The sequence below is a fragment of the Megascapheus bottae genome, unplaced genomic scaffold (assembly GCF_031878675.1).
Source record: "Megascapheus bottae isolate mThoBot1 unplaced genomic scaffold, mThoBot2.hap1 HAP1_SCAFFOLD_118, whole genome shotgun sequence".
Lineage (NCBI taxonomy): Eukaryota > Metazoa > Chordata > Mammalia > Rodentia > Geomyidae > Megascapheus > Megascapheus bottae.
The window spans coordinates 292,343-310,900 of NW_028327300.1; the positions used below are offsets into that span (position 1 = coordinate 292,343).

The 18,558-nt window shown below is 44.5% G+C and overlaps 1 protein-coding gene and 1 long non-coding RNA gene across 3 annotated transcripts; both read left to right on the forward strand.

The window, feature by feature from the left end:
- Positions 1-861: 861 nt before the first annotated feature.
- LOC150040141 (uncharacterized) lies at positions 862-5,938 on the forward strand. 2 transcript variants are annotated; one of them, XR_016534066.1, is made up of 4 exons: positions 862-914; positions 3,050-3,203; positions 4,856-4,912; positions 5,556-5,938. It is a non-coding gene; the product is annotated as an uncharacterized LOC150040141 (long non-coding RNA). The 2 variants fall into 2 exon arrangements; XR_016534067.1 differs by having other exon boundaries at positions 5,291-5,605.
- A 6,441-nt stretch (positions 5,939-12,379) lies between these two features.
- On the forward strand, positions 12,380-17,165 carry LOC150040142 (uncharacterized). Its single transcript, XM_090327383.1, has 6 exons — positions 12,380-12,410; positions 12,782-12,956; positions 13,827-13,908; positions 14,255-14,518; positions 16,443-16,620; positions 17,020-17,165. The coding sequence occupies exons 1-6, from the start codon at positions 12,380-12,382 to the stop codon at positions 17,091-17,093; spliced, it is 804 nt and encodes a 267-aa protein (XP_090183509.1). The 3' UTR covers positions 17,094-17,165.
- Positions 17,166-18,558: the final 1,393 nt, after the last annotated feature.

The following is an 18,558-nucleotide window of genomic DNA, read 5'->3' on the forward strand; positions in this document are numbered from 1 at the left end:
GAATCTAAACAGAGAGGAGGAGGGCTCAAGTTGGGGGCACAGGGAGGGGTTTCTCATTTCTCAGCTACATTAATTCAGCACAGAGACATTTCTGATGCCTTACTCACTGCCTGTGGAGAAAGCTTGAAATAGCCTTGAGGGTATGAAAAGAGGGGAAAAGAAAGCAGTGTATCTTAAATATCCTGTAGATTTTAGGAGCAGAACAACTGTAATTTCCTTAATTCTTACATGAGCTCCGAATTCTTTCCTTTTTCTCATGCATAGGAGGAAACTGAGGCTGGCAAGGGCAAATAATTTTCCCCCCCAAGGCCATCCACTTGGTCAGCTGAGATTTGAGTCCCTGACCAGTGAGGTCTACACATCTTAGGATAGTTCTATCAGGCTAGGATTTGCAAGTTGATGCTTATCTGCAGTGGACAGGATGGGGCCAGTTTAGGAGTGACGAGGTCCAGGGGACCCATCTTCTCATTCTTGTGAAGTAGGAAAAAGTAGTTTTGACAACAGTACATGCAGACATGAAGTCTAACAGGGGAGTCATATGAGTTTTGAGGATAGAGATGCTAGAGAAATTCCTTGTTTGCTTCAAAATCCTTTCCTCTGGAGGCCTTCAATCATTCATTTGTGTCTCATAGTCAGCATAAATGTTTTCTCCAGTCAGAAGGGAGCTTTTTAGAGTCAAACATTGTCCAGAAGCAGAGTGATGAAGATGCGGCCCTCTGTGTGAGTACTGGACCCATGCATCCAGCTTCCTGTTTCCATGCAGACATTGCTAATCACTCACCGAACATGTCCCTACTTGATGTGGAATGGAGCGTGCAATATTTCCCAGCACAGCCCCTCAGAGTTCTAGAATTAGGTAAACAGATTAGCATTGATAATGGAACCTGTCTGTTATGCAAGCAGTAAGTGCAGTGGTAAGCATACATCTGGGAGCCAGCTGTTGAGATTTGAGAGGGAGGGGATGAGACAGAGACAGATAGAATAGTTTAATTCAGTGATTTTTAGTCCATGACTAGCTGCTCACAAGGGATGACAGGGTTGGGGAGTAAGGAGCTAAAGTTCTGGAAACTACCTGACTGTTAGTTAGTTAGTTAATTAATTTTCTGTTGGTCATGGGACTTGAAGTCTGGTCCTGGGCACTGTCCTTGAGCTCTTTTTCTTTTCAGGCTAGCACACTGCCATTCTGAGCCACAGTGCCACTTCTGGTTTTTAGGTGGTTAATTGGAGATAAGAGTTTCATAGACTTTTCTGCCCCTACTGGCTTTGAACCTTGATCCTCAGATCTCAGCTTCTTGAGTAGCTAGGAATGCAGGTATGAGCCACCAGCACCTGTTTTATTATTATTATTATTATTATTATTATTATTATTTATTTTTTTGTACTGGGATTAAATTCAGGGCCTTGTGCTTTCTAGGTAGGTGCTCTATTACTTGAGCCCTGTTCCCAGTCCCTTGGCTTTTAGTTTGGTTTTCAGATAGGTCTTGTATTTTCTCCCAGTTCAGCCTTGAACTGTCATCTTCCTACCTCTGCCTCCCAGGTGGTTGAGATTATAGGCAACTTTCAACAACCTTTCTTTTCTTTTTAAATCGGAGGCACTGAACAATCTATAGTCAAAATACATTTTTGTTTCACTCAAATACTTTTAAGAAGCTGTAGCTTCTTGAGAAAGTTTGAAATTCTCCATGGTGCACGCTCCTTTCTGTGTCCTCCAGAGAAGGTTGAGACATTTTCCTGGAAAGGTAATTTTGGCTCTAGTGAAGATGTCACCATCTGCTTGCCTGCCGGGCAGCTGGCCTGGCTGAAGGAGAGCTGGGGCTAGCTGCTTTGAGATCTGGGAGAGTAGGAGGTCCAGGGCACAGGTTGGGGAGGGGGATTGTTTGTGGCTCCCAAGGCTGTTCTTGGGTAGGGTCTTCCTTCCCCAGGCACCTGCTCAGTTGGGGAAGCCCCTCCAGCATCTCCCTCTGGCTGACTCTCGCTCCTGGCTTTCCTCCCCATCCTCTGTCAAGAGCTCCAGGCTGCCTGCCATTCCTGTTGGCACTGGCAGCAGCCAGAACAGTGCAGGCTTTCCTGGCAGCGGGGTCCATGACTGCTTCATTTCTCCTTCTGCTCTTTCACATTCTTCTGTCTTTTTCTCCATGGCCTGGTACCCAGCAGCCTGTGGCCAAAAAGGGCATTGATTACCTTTTTTAAAAAAAAAATTTTTTTTTGCCAGTCCGGAGGCATGAGGCTTGAACTCAGGGCCTGAGCGCTGTCCTTGGGCTTTCTCAAGGCTAGTGCTCTACCACTTGAGCCACAGCACCGTTTCTGTGTATGTGGTACTGAGGAATCGAACCCAGGTCTTTGTGCATGCCAGGCAAGCACTCTACCACTAGGCCAAACTCCCAGCCCTTACCATCTTACCTCCCCCCTTCTCTTCTCTCAGCCTTCACCCAGTAGGGATAGATTGCCCGCTTTCCCTCCCTCCCTTCAACAGGCAAGTAACAGACATGGGACGTGGGCTCTGACATTGCACAGGGCTCGAGTTTCCCCCTATCCCCATTTCAACCACCAAACCAACAGTAGTGCACACCTGAAATCCCAGCTCCATGTTGAAGCATAGACAGAGGAGGATTATGGTCCAAGGGCCCACTGAGCTGTCTTCTAGAGAGATCTTTCTATCAGCCAGGCCTTGGTGGCTGACATCTATAATTTCTGCTGCTCAGCAGGCAATGATTGGGAAGATGGCAGTCTAAGGCCCTCCTGGGCAGAAAAGAGCCTATTTCGACAGACAAGTGGTGTGTGTGTGTGTGTGTGTGTGTGTGTGTGTGTGTGTGTGTGTGTGTGTGCAAGCCTGTACGCACACACGTGTATGGTTTGTGCTTTTTCCATTATCGGCAAGTGCGATCTTGGCAGACATGGGAAGATGACATGCTAGATGATCAGGTAGAGAAAGCACCTTAAAGAGGAGCAGTACACACCAGCCAGCATTGATTGATTACTGATCAGTGCATCTGTAAATATCTCAGACCCAACACTTTGACCTAGGTGCTCTTATGATCTCATGTTACAGGTGACTGAAGTGAATTGATGAATGAACTTGTCACTACCGGTGCTTGAACTCAAGGCCTCACACTCATATTCCTGCCTGCTATCCCCAGCTGCATGGCTGGTGCTCTACCACTTGCCACACCCCTAACTTCTGGCTTTTTGATAGTTTATTGGAGGTAAGAGTCTCAGGGACTTTTCTGCCAGGACTGGCTTTGAACCGCCATCCTTAGATCTTAGACTTCTGAGTAGCTGAGATTACAGGTGTGAGTTATCAGAACTCTTGAGATGAAAAAAGGAATTGCAAGGAGAGTGACTTTTCTAGAACATGAGAATGCTTGGGAAGGGTCCTTCTCTTCCCTTGGCCTTTCCCTCAGGGAGATGTCCTTTGTCCCCTTACTGGCCTGGTTGCAGCCACAGTGGCCTTATAACATCCAAAACAGCAGTGGCACCCTCCTTGGAGCCAATTGGTGTAACCTCAGAGGGGTGTGCCTGCAGCGGACTGATTTCTAGTTCTATTCTTCTCCCCTGGAGATGGGGAGGTGTGGATGGAAAACAGCAGCTACAGCAACAAAAATCTGAGGCTGAAGCCTAAGGCTGGATTCAAAACCTTTAATTCAGAGTGAAAGACTTTAATCAGGCTATAACTTGGCTCCATTCCTAAATGCTACCATGTTAAGAAAGGAAAAGAAATAACAACAATAATAATTCAGAGAATGCAAATAATAGTCCAACCTAAAGCCAGGAATAGGTCAAAACAGCTGTAGTTTCTCTGGGAATGAAACATTCCACTCTTTCAATTATTGCAAGGAAATGTATCTTGTTTTCCCCAACTGAGCCTGGAAGTGATTTTTTTAAAAAAATCTATTACTGCTAGTTACTGATTCAGCAAGAGTTGCTTTATTGTTATTGTTGTTGTTTGCTTTTCTTTCCCTTTTCCTTTGCAAGCCACTGTCCACCTCCATCTTTTTCTGCCCTTTTTCTCCTGGGTGTACCAGAGGAACCTTCTAAGTAAAAAACAAAACTTCACTTTGTGTGTGTATGGCCAAGATTCAAATTTGCTATGATTCATTGGAAGGGGGGAGGGGCTGGCAGAATTGGAGGGAGAAAGGACCCATGGAGCCTCTCAGATGTAAATAATTCAGGGTTTGGAAGTGCTCATCTTTGGACGTATTGGAGCCATTGGGAGTGTGGACGGCTGGGAAGCAAAACTGCTGAGGCAAGCAGGAGAGAAGCAGAGTCACTGGCCTGGATTGGGTCAGCCAACAGAGCAGCTGCATGTGTTGGAGAAGCCAGCCCATGTGGGGCATGGCGGGGGGCCCAGATCTGGGGATCCCCGGACTCTCAGAACACATGAGGCTCAGTGTCAGGGGAGCCTCTTGTTACACAAAAAAAAAATCTCAGGGAGGTGTAACACTCACAGCCTAAGAAAAGGGAACAGTGAAATCCTAAACAGTATTTAACAGGAATAAGTTAGTATGAGTGTATTCCTATTAATATACTATGAATGATATATTAATAACATTAATGACATAGTATAGCAATATATTCATGAGCTAAGGTTAATAGAGCTGATTCTAATTAGTATTAATAGAACTCTTACCACATACGAGGTTACTTTTCAAGTCAGGTAAGTATTCTCTCTCCTTTTTTGCTGGAATTTGAACTCAGGGCCTCATGTCTACTCAGCAAGCACTCTTCTGCTTAAGCAATGCCCCCAGCCCTCTTTTGGGGTTGATTATTTTTCAGATAGGGTTTTAATTTGAATCCTCCTACACAGCTGGGATTACATGTATGCGCTACCATACCTGATTTTTTTTCTTTGAGCCAGGTTCTCGGTCTATATCCCAGTCTGACCTTGAATTTGTGATCCTCCTGCTTCCTCTTTGTGAGTACTGGGATTCCATGAATTTGTGCCACTAAATCGCTGACATTGATTTCCTTTCCTTTCCTTTCCCCTCCCTCCCTCCTTCCCTCTTTCTTTTTTTATTTTTTCTTTCTTTCTCCTCTTCCTTCCCCTCCCCTCCCCTTCGCTCCCCCTCCCCTCTCCTCTCTCTCCCCCTCCCCTTCCCTCCCCTCCCTTCCCCTTCCCTTCCCTTCCTTCTTCTGCTAAACCAACCTTGAATTCCCCAGGACAAATCTGATTCAATCATGCTCTTTCATCCTTCTTCTAAATTACCAGATTCCACTGGCAAATATTTTTGAGCATGTTTACTTCTATGTTCTTTAGGAATATTGATCAGTAATTGCATTCACTGTCCAATAGGATAAGCCTGGATTACATGATGCTCCATGCAACTAAATCTAAATGGATTACATTATGATGTAAAATTGAAATTCCACTGCTTTGGATATTCCAGACACATCTGAAGTCAAATCCATGGATTAGAAGTCAAAACCAATAATATTGGATGGTACCAGCATGTCTATCATATTGGACAGCACAGAGAGCTTTCCCTGCAACCTAAGCTTTTGTATGTCTTTGAGCAGAGTTCAAACTTTGACGTTTATCTGTTGTCTTTTATCCTTAGTGTGGTGGTGGAGCTCTTTCCAGCCTTGGAAAAGAAACTCTGTGATGGATCATCTGACATCTGTTTTTTTTTCCCTACCCCTAAAAGTGTTCTTTAAATTCCCAGCCTAGGAGGGGGTCAGCTCAGTATTATGTAAAAGCAAGGTTTAGTTTCATTTAAAAAAGGGAAAGGTGTTTTAGTTTGGCCAGTTCTAGGCAGAACCCAGAAGTGCTCTTATAGGATGCATATTTCACAAACCAAGATTTATTCCAGAACAAAGCTCTAGCATAGCAAAGGTTTTGTCTGGCCAAGTGGGATCCATCCTTACTTTGCATGAGCAAACCTGCAGGTACAATATTTTACAAGGCACATCTCCTTTCAATAATTAAATACCTATGCCAGCATGTTGTAATTTCTAAGGACATAAAGATCACAGAGAAATAGAGCGCTTTATAGTCAAGCAAAGCTCAGGGAGGGTTGTAGATGGGGGGTGGTTTAGGGAGGGTTGTTAAAGAGGAGTATTCTGCTTAATGAGAATGAAAAGGAAATTGTAACTTGGTTCCAAATTGTTCACTGGGGTCAGGAGACATGGAGTAAGAAGGGCAGTGCTGAGATCTCAAGCCCAGCTGGGACTCCAGGATGGGCTCACATCATTGATTTTTTTTTTAACTCTGTGAAGGAAGGCTTTCTCTTGGACATCTTGTGTCAAATTGGAAAAGAGATTTTTGTAACGGACCCCTCCACCCACCATCAGAGGCTCTGTACGAATCATATCCCTGAGATGCTGCTGGGTTTAGACAAGCTAGGATTTCTAATGGTGGTTTTCCCTTTCAGTGACCTTGGGCAAACCAGTAACCTCTCTGACCCTCTCTTTCTTTTCAGGGAAACAGAACAACAAACCCCATTCTCTTAGTGTGAGATCTGTGGGCCAGCCCCACTACTACTCTCAAGAGCTCTTGCTATAACCGTGGCTGTGTGGGGCACTCTTTTGGGAGGAGTGTCATAGTCCCCCCAGCTGGGTGGTTGGGGGTGAGGGGTGTTTGAGGGGACTAATAGAGAGAGGGGAACATTTTCATCCTTCTCAGCCCCCATTCTTTTCTAAGTTAGGATGAAGTCAAGGGCCAGGACCTTGACTCCCCCTGCCCCCATAATTGTGAGCGGTTAAAAGAGGTTCAGGCGAAAAATACAGGCAATGGTCACAAAGGAGTTGGAGACTCATTGCCACCAGGAAGTCAAACACCATTGCGGAGTGAGGTGCTCTCGGAAGGCAATCGGAGGAGGATGTGTTTGGACAAGCAGGGATTAAAAAGAAGGGTATCTTAGGAAAAATGGTAAACACCATTGAGCATTATGAAGGGTTGGCAGTGCAAAGTGTCTGTCGGACTGTGGGAGAGTAAGCAGGATGTCCTCATAATAGTCCCATATGTGCCTGTGGTCCAACTTGATTTAAAATTTTATGTCTACAGGAGAAATGCCAGAGTAAAGAAATCGCGGGGGAGGGGTGTTTCCAGACATCAGGGATACCCGTGTGGCTCCACAAACAGCGCACGCACCTTTTTACCCAGACAGTTCTATTAATATTGGATTTCTGCTATGATTATAAAACATCATCCGACACAAGCTATGCGGTAACATTTCTCCCCCAGCAACCAGGGAGCCCGGAGAAGCTGGATTGTCATTTGCAGGAGACAAATGACAATAATCCCTAGAGATGGGATGTGCAGAAAAAGATATAATCCTATTAAGAGATTGCCATTGTGCACGTTGCCTCTTGTGGTCCCAAGTGCAGATGCAGGAAGGAGACAAGGGGGCCTGTAACAGCTATAGGAAGGAGCTCTCCCTGCAGTTGGCAGTGACAGCGCCCTGCCATTTCTGAACAAGGGTCCTTGGGGTATCGGATCACAGTAAATGACTGAGGGGAAATGTACTCAAGAAAGGTGATAGACCTGAACAACTGGAGTTTCACTTCTGAAGGACCTGGAGGAAGCCTGGCCATGACTCAATTTTTTTCATATATTTTTATTGTAATTAATAGAAGGGTTACATTATATTCATCAGATAGAAGGTACATTACTTCATAAATATTGATACCCTTTCTCATGTCATGGTTCCCATTTCCCTCCCCCTCTCCCCATACATCTTGATTTTCCCCCTTCCCTCTCCTATTTCAATTAAGCGTATATAAAATATATCAGATAACAAGGTGAAATATTGTAACAATATGAGATAAAGGGACAGCAAAAGGACAACAATCACTCATTATATGGCTTCTGTTTCTATATCCTAGAGATCCTTTCATTTAGCATCATACTGTATGGCCTTATGTATCTAGGTTTTGCTCTATTGTGAACCTCTCCTAGGAGAGCCCAAGGTTTCTACTGATTATTGTAAATGAGGGAAACCATTGAGCCTATGTTCCTTTGAGTCTGGCTTCCTTCACTTAATATGATTTTTTTCTAAGTCTTTCCATTTCCTTACAAATGGGTGATGTCATTCTTTCTGAGAGCACCATAGAATTCCATTGTGTATAAATACCACATCTTGTTGATCCACTCATCAACTGAGGGACATCTGGGTTGGTTCCATATCTTTGCTATGGTGAATAGTGCTGCAATGAACATTGTTGTGCTAGTGGATTTAGTAGGTCCTTGTTTCTGGACGATTGGTAAATGCCAAGTAGTGGAATTGCTGGGTCATAGGGAAGCTCTATATTTAGTCTTTTGAGGAACTGCCATACTGCTTTCCATAGAGGTTGAACAAGTTTGCACTCCCACCAACAGTGTAGTAGTGATCCCTCCTGTCCACCTCCCCTCCAGCATCTGTTATTATTAGATTTCTTGATCCTAGCCATTCTAAATGGAGTGAGGTGGAATCTTAAAGTTGTTTTGATTTGCATTTCTTTTATGACCAGAGATGCCATGACTCAAGTTTTACACTCTTAGAGCAAACCCTGTAACTTCATTGGGTTGAGGACCAGGTAGTTGGAGTTCTAAGTATGTGTGAGATCCATCAATCGGTAAAGGATAAACTATTATTATTATTATTATTATTATTATTATTTTATTATTATTTGTGCCAGTACTGGGCCTTGAACTCAGGGCCTGGGCACTGTTCCTGAGCTGCTTTTTTTTTTAAATTGTTGAAGGCTAGCATTCTACCACTTGAGTCACAGCTCCACTTCCAGGTTTTTGTTGGTTAATTGGAGATAAGAGCTTCATGGACTTTCCAGACCATGATCCTCATATCTCAGGCTGGCTTTGAACCATGATCCTCATATCTCAGCTTCCTGAGTAGCTAGGATTACAGGGGTAAGCCTCCAGCATGGGGCTTAAGGTCTCTATTTGAGTGATGAAAATGAAACCCTTTAATTCATGCTATGTTTTAATGGGAAATGGAAGGGAGTGAATATTCAATTTATGACCCCAGGAAATGAGCACACGTGCACATGCAGATTTTAGTATTTAACAATGAAGATTAAGACATTCACTGGCCCCCAAGCAATCACTTTGGATTATTTCATGCTCCATGCTTGCTACTCAGTAAGATACCAGCATGGTGTAGAAGAAGAGACATGAGTTTTAATAGTAGAGACATGTGGTGGGTTCAAGCCTAAGCACAACCATTTTCCAACTCTGGGACCTTGGGTAACTTCCTTAAACTCTTGCAACTTTGCTATTCTCATTTGTGCACTAGAGATACTATTCTCTGAAAAGTAGTAAAATATTAAATATTCAAGTAAATTATGATCAAAAAGAGTTACTTGTTTTTTGTCTTGGTGAAGGTTGACACCTCTTAGTTTACCTCTTAGGATCTCTTTCCTTCCCTTTCGGTTAATACTACTTTGATGATGGTGATAGTTGCTGCTGTTGTTATTATTACTATTATTTTAGTCCAGGTGGTTTGGATAGAGATCAATCTGATCCACAGGCAGATAGATATACCAATCCAGTCCATTTCTCTGCATCTATGGGATTGGTCCAGGGAGGTCATGTGATCAAAGATGGCCAATATGACCCCACTGTCTTTCTGGTTTCTAGAAGGAAAAGCTCTATGGCTCTTCTGGGTGCTGAAACTATATAAGAATATCCCTCGAGGGAGTGGTGCTGTGGCTCAAGTGGTAGAGCACTATCCTTGAGCACAAAGAGGCTCAGGGACAGAGCCCAGGCCCTGAGTTCAAGCCCCAGAACCAGCAAAATTGAACTCAAAATTGAGTTTGGGGCTTGAACTCAGGACCCTGCAGTTGTTATGCAAACACTCTACTGGAGTGACATCCCCAGTCTTTATTTAGAATTACTATGCTTTGAGATTTGCAATAGAGCAAAACCTTGATACATAAGGCCATATAGTATGAAGCTAATTGAAAGGACCTCCAGGATATTGAAACAAAAGCCATATAATGAATAATTGTTGTCCTTAATGTACTATGTTGTCTCTCATCTCCTTTGCTGTCCCTTGGTTATCTCATATTGTTATAGTATCTCACTTTGTTATCTGATATATTGAATTTATTTGTATTTGGTTATTTGATAGGGAAGGGGGGAAAACCAAGACAGGTGGGGGGTAGGGAAATGGGTACCAAGACATGTGAAAGGGTATCAATGTACGTGAATTAATGCACCTTCTATCTGGCAAATATCATGTAACCCTTTTACTAATTACAATAAAAAAATGCAAAAAAAAAAGAATTGCTATGCTTTCCCATGGAATCTTTACAACCTCTAACTAGACTTGCAGAGCTATTTCACCAACACGGAGTTGCCTCATGGTTCTGTTCGGGGCTTAGGTCTTTTATTATTTATGTAACAGTTCCCCTACATTATAGTTCTGTTTGACATGCTCAAGTCACTTCCTGTCTCTGACTGGACGCTGAGAGCTGGAGGGCCTCAAGCAGGATTAGATGGGCATGGTTCTGTGGGTATTATCTTCACTTTACACAGGAGCAGAGATGTTCAGACAACCCTTTGCAAACTGTCAACTGTCATGGAGCCTTGTTGGAGTAGAAATAGATATTGAACTCAGGTCTTTGGGACTACAGAGATCTTCAGGATTTGGCTGTGTATGTGTATGTGTAATTATATATATGTATATATATATATAATTTTTTTCAAAGGATTCGGCTAAGAACAAAAATCCCTTTTGAGAAGGAGGAAATCTTTTCAATGTGGAGAAGTATCTTAAAAGGTTCTATATCTGGGTCCTTTCAAACTTGAAATTTATATGCAAGGAATAAAACCAGACGAGAATGGATGGTGTTGGGATGAAACGAACAGGTTTGTGTCTTTTCTGAGCTGATTTGTCTCAGTAAATCCCCAGAAAATATCGCTTGTCTCATTTTCCCTTCAAGCCTTTTGTCTGAGTTTCAGCTGAGAAGATTTTTCCCCCTCTCTCGTTCTTTGTAAATTCTCTTGATTTTGGTTATATAACAGGAGCAAACAATTGCCTTTACTGAACAAAAGTCTCAAATGAATAGCTATCAATGGTAATACTAGTAATTAACAGTTTTTTTCTCTGTCGTGCCTGCCCGAAACTGCTTTTATTGATTTATTTTGACTCTGTTCCATATAGGACAATTTTCCAGCTTGCACAAACATATGCTTATCTTCTTTTGGGCCCAACTCTCTTGGACTCTATTTCAAAAAGAGCGTTAACTCTTCAGGACAGAGCTGACAGCAGACCAGAGGAAAGGAATTGGGGTGCCTCAAATGAACTGTACACTGGGAAAGATTATCAATGAGTGTGAAACATAGAGCACCTCTTAGTTTGAAGTTTGACATCCTGGCTTTCCTTTCTGAATGAAATTGGAAATTACACAGAATTGGGGGTGAGCGTGGTGGAGGGTGGCAAGATGGAGGGGTCCATCCAAACAAAAAAAGCCAAGGTCAGAGGGGAGAAACAGTGCAAAGAAAGAACCAGTTGGCTACTGGCAGCTCGCGCTTACTCAGGAGGCTGAACTCAGAGGATTGTGTTATGAGCCCAATCCAGACTAAAAAGCCCGTGAGACTCCATCTTCAAAATATTCAGGAAGAAGTCAGGCTGGAGGCTTAGCTTGAGTTGGAGTGTCAGTCAAACAAGCAAGTGAAGTGAGTCCAAGGCCCTGAGTTTAAACCCTGGTTCTAAATAAAGAAACAAATAACAAAGTAAACAAATAGGCAAGGGCAGGGGAGGAAAAACCAGTCATCAATTCTCCCTTTCTCTCTGCTCTCCTGAGGTCAATCTCAGTTATATGAGTGTCTTTCTTGCAATCCAAGTGAAAAGGTAATTCATGGTACTGAAAAGAGAATTCATTGTGTTATTGAGTTTCTTAAACCCCAGAATTGAACCTTTTATAAAATTAGAGGTGAGAAAATGAAATGACACAGGAATAGCATCCCCCTCAATATATTTGAAACCCCACTGGACATAATCATAGTATGGAATATACAACTTTGTGATCTATTTTTTCAAATCAATAACTTTTCTTCAATGCTTGCACATATATACTCAGTCTTCTTGACTGAGTTGTATTTCATTGGATGGATGCATAGAGCATGCTTAACTAATCACAGTCACCTAGTGTTGGCTATTGGTTCCTTTTTTAGTTTTCTTTTTTTTTGACCAGTCCTGGGCCTGGGCATTGTCCTTGAGCTTTCTCAAGGCTAATGCTCTACCACTTGAGTCATAGCACCATTTCTGGCCTTTTCTATGTATGTGGAATCAAACCCAGGGCTTCATGCATGCTAGGCAAGCACTCTACCACTAGGCAGCTGTCTTCTTGAGGGCTCTTCTGTCCTGCAGGCAGATGCTCAGGGTGAAGGACGAGCTGGCAGCGTCCAGAGTGAACGTCCCTGGAAGTCACCCAGCAGCAGATGGAGCTAGTGGATAAATGCAGCCTTGCAGGTGTGGAGTAATTCTAGGGTGCTGGCTCTATGGTGCTGAGTGGAACCCAACCTAGAGCAGAACCATTCCTTCCATGGCCTGCCTTCTGCAGTGGAATTTTACTACATGCTCTTGGAAGCTGGGCTAGCACTTAGACTCAGCAGCTGGAGGGTTCGCTGAGGCCATACACAGCCAACACTCCCACCCCCTCATGACCACAGAGCTAGTGTCAGGAGACAGACGTCCACAGACGGCCGTGCATAAATCTTGCCCACAATGTATTCCTGTGGATGGCAGGATCAGACGGTGGGCACTTGACAGCCAGCTGGCAGTAGTATTGGTACCCTGGAAGTGTCAGCAGGCTTAATTACCAGCCCTTGTGCCAATTCCAGGACAAACCACCAGCCGTCTCCTCACCCCTGCCACCGCTGCCGCTCCACAAATCCCTGAGGCGACATCAATAATTCATCTGAGAACCAAAAAGTGCCAGGCCTCTGACACTGTTGTCTTCCAGCCTGGTCCTACCTTCTGGGCCTCGCCTGGTGTCCCTGTCTTCTCAAACGTCAGGTGTGGTGTGAGGTGAAGAACGATCTGCGGGGTGGACACGTGTTGTCATTTTCTGAGGAAACAAGTATTAGAGACAGGGATTAAATGCTCCTAATTAGAGGTCTTTCTTGCCAAGCTTCTTCAGGAGAAAAAAAGAATTTTCTCCTCAGTTGATGTGCTATCCTTATGGAGACCTTGGGGGAGGGGCAGAGGGTGGGTATGTGGAATTCATATCTGGGAGCAGGTGGCCATATCAGAAATAATGGCTCGAGGTACTGGGAAAATGTAATCAATATTTACCTGCTGAGAAGTCCCAAGAGGAGAAGGAAATGGACTCCTTCCCTACGGCACAGATTTCATTCTGGTGTCCTGCTTTCTTTGTGTATTTGGCAGCAGGGGAAAAGTGCATGATTTTTTTTTTCTGGTGGTGGTGGGGAGAGTGTTGGGATTGGTGGAATTATTCCATCATCGGCCTGCACACAATAATCCATTATTCAAGCATGACAAACTTAAAATACTCAGTCTGGTCTCCTGGTATCTGCCTGGTTTCTTATTTGTGTCCAAATGAATGCAACCCATGACATACTTTTTAAAAATATTATGATTCTCTCTCTCTTTCTCTCTCTCTCTCTCTTCCTCCCTCCCTCCATCCTCCCTGCTATCTTTTGTCTAGAACAATCATTATCAACATTAGGCTTCATTATCTGTGTCGTCAGCTCTGGAGAACAAGAAACTTATGTGGGTTGGTAATGTTTCTCTAGACTTCATTTTAAAAACAACAACAACACACACACACACAAACAAAAAAAACCAACAAAGCTAGACTTGTGACAAAACAAAAGTTCTCTAAAACTCCAATGTAATATAATTTAATTCATTCTTTCCCTGCAGAAGTGTAGCAGCTGGAGTTTCTGTGGCACAAGAGACGACAGAAAAGGTGGCTGATGGCATTAGGCAGAAAAGAAATCTAAAGGTGAGGAACAGAGGAAGCAAGGCCATGCTTGGGGAATCAAGTAGCCGGAGATGTCGCTGCTGGTCCAGTGTCTTAGAATCCACTATATTGCTGAAGGCAATCTCTCATCATACTCTCCAGTTGGATTCCAGGTCCTGAAGAATTGCTGCTATTTCCGCACAGGTGTTGAGGCCAGCCAGACACCCAGCCCCTGTCCCCCACCCTCCACCATGTGATTTCATTTGGCAGGGGTCTGAGGACATTAGTATCCTCATAAGGACCCTAGGGTTGCCTTCTACCATCCAAGCAGGTCCCTGTCCCCTGTGGGAGTCTGCTCAGAACTCATTCAGATCACTGCTTTCTCCAGGGTCCCCAGGAAGAGGAGGGCTACAATGTCTATGAGGTGGATTGCTGGTTGATGGTTCCCCTCGATGCCTGCTCTTCACACACTGAGAAATGGACAACCCAAGGTGATTGTGTGTCAGGACGCAGTGTCAACGGAACCACCGTGGTCTGGCCTGTGGTTCGGGGCATGGTCTCTGCAGTCGAGTCAGCATCAGCTGAGATGCTGTCTAGACCCTGGCACACCTGGCAGCTGGGTGCGAATGGAGGAAAAGAGCAGAGATGTCAGGTAAGGTGCAAGATACCCGGTTAGATCTGAACTGTAGATAGACTGTGAATCATTTTGCCAAAAGAAGTCTGTTTCATGCAATATTTAGATCCTACTTGCCCTCAAAGAAAAAAAAAAGAATCGTTGGTTGTCTGAAATTTAAACATCCTTAGGCACCCGGCATTTATGTGTATCCCAGAAGTTTCAGGGCTTGCTTTGTCTCTGCCCGCTCTTGTCTTTATAGGAGGCTTCTTCTTCATCATCTCGCTCAGATGGGAAATCAGAAGTCATAAAAGGCTTGAGGGGGAAAAGAAAAGGACAAGAATTTTAATGTCCCTACAGCATGAACTCTATTTAGGTTCAGTGATGTGGAACAAGAGTCTTTTCCTATTTTCCTCTCTTTACTGGTGTCCTGTACCAAGACTCAAGATGGACCCAGAAACCATCACTTCCATTCCAAGGATGTTTGTGGGACATTTCTTTCTGATGTAGAAAGAAGGTAGTCTAACGGGCCCGTTGGACAGGTATGCATTCTGTAATTCAGCAGGTAGCTTATGGTTCAAAACCATCCTGGGCAGAAAGTACCTGAGACTTTTTTTTTTGCCAGTCATGGGGCTTGAACTCAGGGCCTGAGCACTGTCCTTAGTCTTTTTCTCTTTTTTTTTTGCCAGTCCTGGGCTTGAGCTCAGGGCCTGAGCACTGTCCTTGGACTTTCTCAAGGCTAGAGCTCTACCACTTGAGCCTCAGCACCACTTCGGCTTTTTTCTATATGTGGTACCGAGGAACTGAACCCGGGTCTTCATGCATGCTAGGCAAGCACTTTAACCACTAGGCCAAACTCCTGGCCCATCCTTAGTCTTTTTCTCAAGGCTAGTGCTCTACCACTTGAGTTACAGCACCACTTCCAGCTTTTTTCTATGTATGTATTACTGAGGAATCGAACCTGGGTCTTCATGCATGCTAGGCAAGCACTCTACCGGTAGGCCAAACTCCCGGCCCCGTACCTGACACTCTTATTTCCAATTAACTACTGAAAAAAAAAGCCAAAAGTAGATCTGTGGCTCAAGTGGTAGAGCATTAGCCTTGAGCAAAAAAAAAAAAAGGAAAAAGCTTAGGGACAGTGCCCAAGCCTGAGTTCAAGTCTCAACACACAACACAACACACACAGGAGAATATTAGATAATTCCTTAAGCTTACTCTCCAAACAAAAACTAGCTCCTATGTAGCCAACCAAGGGGTCCTTAAAAGAGTATAGTAGGAAGTAGAGAGAGATTTACTACAGAGGGGAGAGACGACACAGGATAACTTCAGTAGAGAGAGAATGAAATAGAAAAATGGAGGGGGAACAGGACGGGGGCGAGAGAGAGGAACAAGAGAGAGGGAGGGAGAGAAGCTTCAAGTAACGGAAGGGTGCAAGGATGGAATTCGTGACCATGTGAAGGTCACAGGCCCCACATGCTCTTTGAAAGGAAAAACAATGGCTTTATTGAAGGTTGGAGACAAGAGCATACCAAAAGACCTGTCTGTCCATTGGCCAGGAGTGATGGCTTTTTCATCTGATTGGCCAGGGCAGGGGAACTAGAGGTGTGGGTTGTTTACAAGCAGAGTCTTGGTAGAATCAACCCCACCTGGTCCCAGTCCAGGTGCAAGGGTTAAAGAGTTCTGATCCACTGCGAAGCCCGCTGATGGCGGCATGCTTCTTCTCTTCTACCTGGGCTGTGCTTGCTCCTCAGCTTCTTCTTGACAGGGTATTTTAGATTAGACTCGAAGGTTCTACAGGTGCACCCCAAGAAAGAGCTCTCCTACAGATCTCCAGGAACAGGGAAGTTGCTGTTTGATGGCTGGGTTTCAAAGCCTTTCGCCCTCATGTTGATTTTTTTTTTCACAGCTGCAAGGCAGTCTGTAAGCCCTGCCCTTTTACATGACAACGCCCTTGCATTTCTAGATGGAAGAAGAGTGGCTGAAGGGTTGGGGGTACCTCACGTCTCTGGCCTTTCCCTTCGTCATGCAGCCTCAAAGTGAACTCCATCAGCCAGCCATCAAGGGGATGATGTCTCTGCAGCAGCAGACTCTTCTCCAGTCACGCGGCTGTCTGGACACGGGGTCCACAAGCTGCAGACCAGGTAAGCTGGGCCTAAACCACAGGAACTATGAGGTGACTCACCAGTGTCTGGTATGTTGGAAATGTGCTTTGGCAACTGAAAAGCAATGCCATCCCCTGCCTGTAAAGAGCATCCTGGGAAGTAGTTTTGGGGTAACCTTCAGTCTTTTGCTACCCATTCCTCTGCTGTTTTCTGTACAAGGCTGACCTGAGGGACTTGAAGGCCACAAAGATAGATTTTTTAAAAATATGGAATGATTATCAGGGTTTTCTTCTTGTTTTCATTTTTTTTGGTGTTGAGAGCTCAACTCAAGACCTAGGCAAATGTTTTAAATTTAGATCAAGAATTTGAGAAATTGAGAACAGAGTGTGGTACAGAAAATAATGTTTGCTTGCTGTCCTTTTGTGTCTTTTGAGACAGTGAATTTGAGGTTCTCTGCCTCAGCCTCTCAAGTTCTGGGCTTACAGGTGTGCAAGATCATGCCCAACTCATAGAAAACACTTGGATTGAGGCAAAAGGCACAACCTGGAGTCACTCGGCGTCAGATAGAATTTACTGTTTAGTAGCATTGGCCGTGTCAGACCTCACACTTAATGTCAGCCATTTACCACCTAATATTTCAGTCAACAGTTGATTTGCCTACACTAAAAAAATTGCGTGATTTAAATACATATTTGTAGCCGTTATATTTTTATTGTAACTTTATTATAATCTTTCACTCGTTGTACAAAGGAGTTTCACTTCCACATGTCAGTTTATGAGCACATGCATCTTGATCAGCGTCAGTCCTTTCATCGTTCTCAGTAGAAGAGATAAAAAAATTGCAATATAGTTTTGGCTTACGATGAATCCCTTTTGAGACTGTGTTTGGGTATCTATTTCTTCTGGAACTAGACCTACCTCCCAACGACAGGGGTGAATACACATCTCAAATAGGGCCAATTCTTTCTCTCCCACCATCCCTCTCATCTTCCTTCTCTTTCTTCTCCCTCTACCTATCTCTCCTTCCTTCTTTGTTGTTGTTGTCGTGGTCCTTGTCCTCCTCCTCCTCTCCCCTCCTCCTCCCCCTCCCTCCTCCTCCCCCTCCCTCCTCCTCCCCCTCCCTCTCCCTCCTCCTCCCCCTCCCCTTCCCTCCTCCTCCCCCTCCCCTCCCTCCTCCTCCCCCCTCCCTCTTTCCTCCCCCTCCCTCCTTCCTCCCCCTCCCTCTTTCCTCCTTTCCCCCTCCCTCCCCTCCCCCTCCCCCTCCCTCCTTCCTCCTCCTCCCTCCTTCTTCCTCCTTCTTCCTCTTCCCTCCTTCTTCCTCCTCCCTCCTCCTCCCTTTCCTCCTCCCTCCTCCCATTTCTAAGTAGTGGCCTGAAAGGAAACACAGGCATGTAGAGTCTATCTGTGGTCTTGTGCAGACAGACCAAAGCAGAGTGGGGGCCTTCTTGATTGTTGAGCTCCTAGTGTTGCCAGCACCCAAGGTCCTCACATGTGCAGTAGTTGGGACAAGGTTACCTTGCAGAGGTGCCCAGGCCGTCATGGAGAATTGAGAAAGAGATGAGCGGGGTGGGGTTTACAGTCTTTCCGTGTATCCTATCTGCTGTTTGAAATGAAGGCTGTTGGTGGTGTGACCCACTATTTTCTTTCATTCTTCAGCTTTAAGGAGATGCGGTTGATGTAATAGCTTGTGTACGTTTTCACGTGTGTCATTAGAGGATGTTCCTTGAGTCACCACCAATACCGTGAATAGATCCACAGCATCCCAGCGTGTACTGGAGCCCCTTTGAGGCCTTTCTCTTCATTGCCCTCTAAACCCCAGGCAACCACCGATCTGTTTCCGTCACAAGTAATTTTTATTTTCTAGTATTTTGTGTCCAGGGAACTCTACAATATGTATTCTGTGTTTTGGTCTGGCTTGTTTAATTCAGCATAATAATTTGAAGATATGTTTCTGTTGATCCTCACATCAATAGTCCA

Excerpts from the sequence above, each read along its gene's own strand:
- LOC150040142 (XM_090327383.1), top strand. The coding sequence starts at position 12,380 with ATGGAGCTAGTGGATAAATGCAGCCTTGCAG. Across the intron at positions 12,411-12,781 it reads GGATAAATGCAGCCTTGCAG|GACAAACCACCAGCCGTCTC; the intron begins GTGTGGAGTAAT and ends TGCCAATTCCAG. Across the intron at positions 12,957-13,826 it reads CCTGTCTTCTCAAACGTCAG|AAGTGTAGCAGCTGGAGTTT; the intron begins GTGTGGTGTGAG and ends CTTTCCCTGCAG.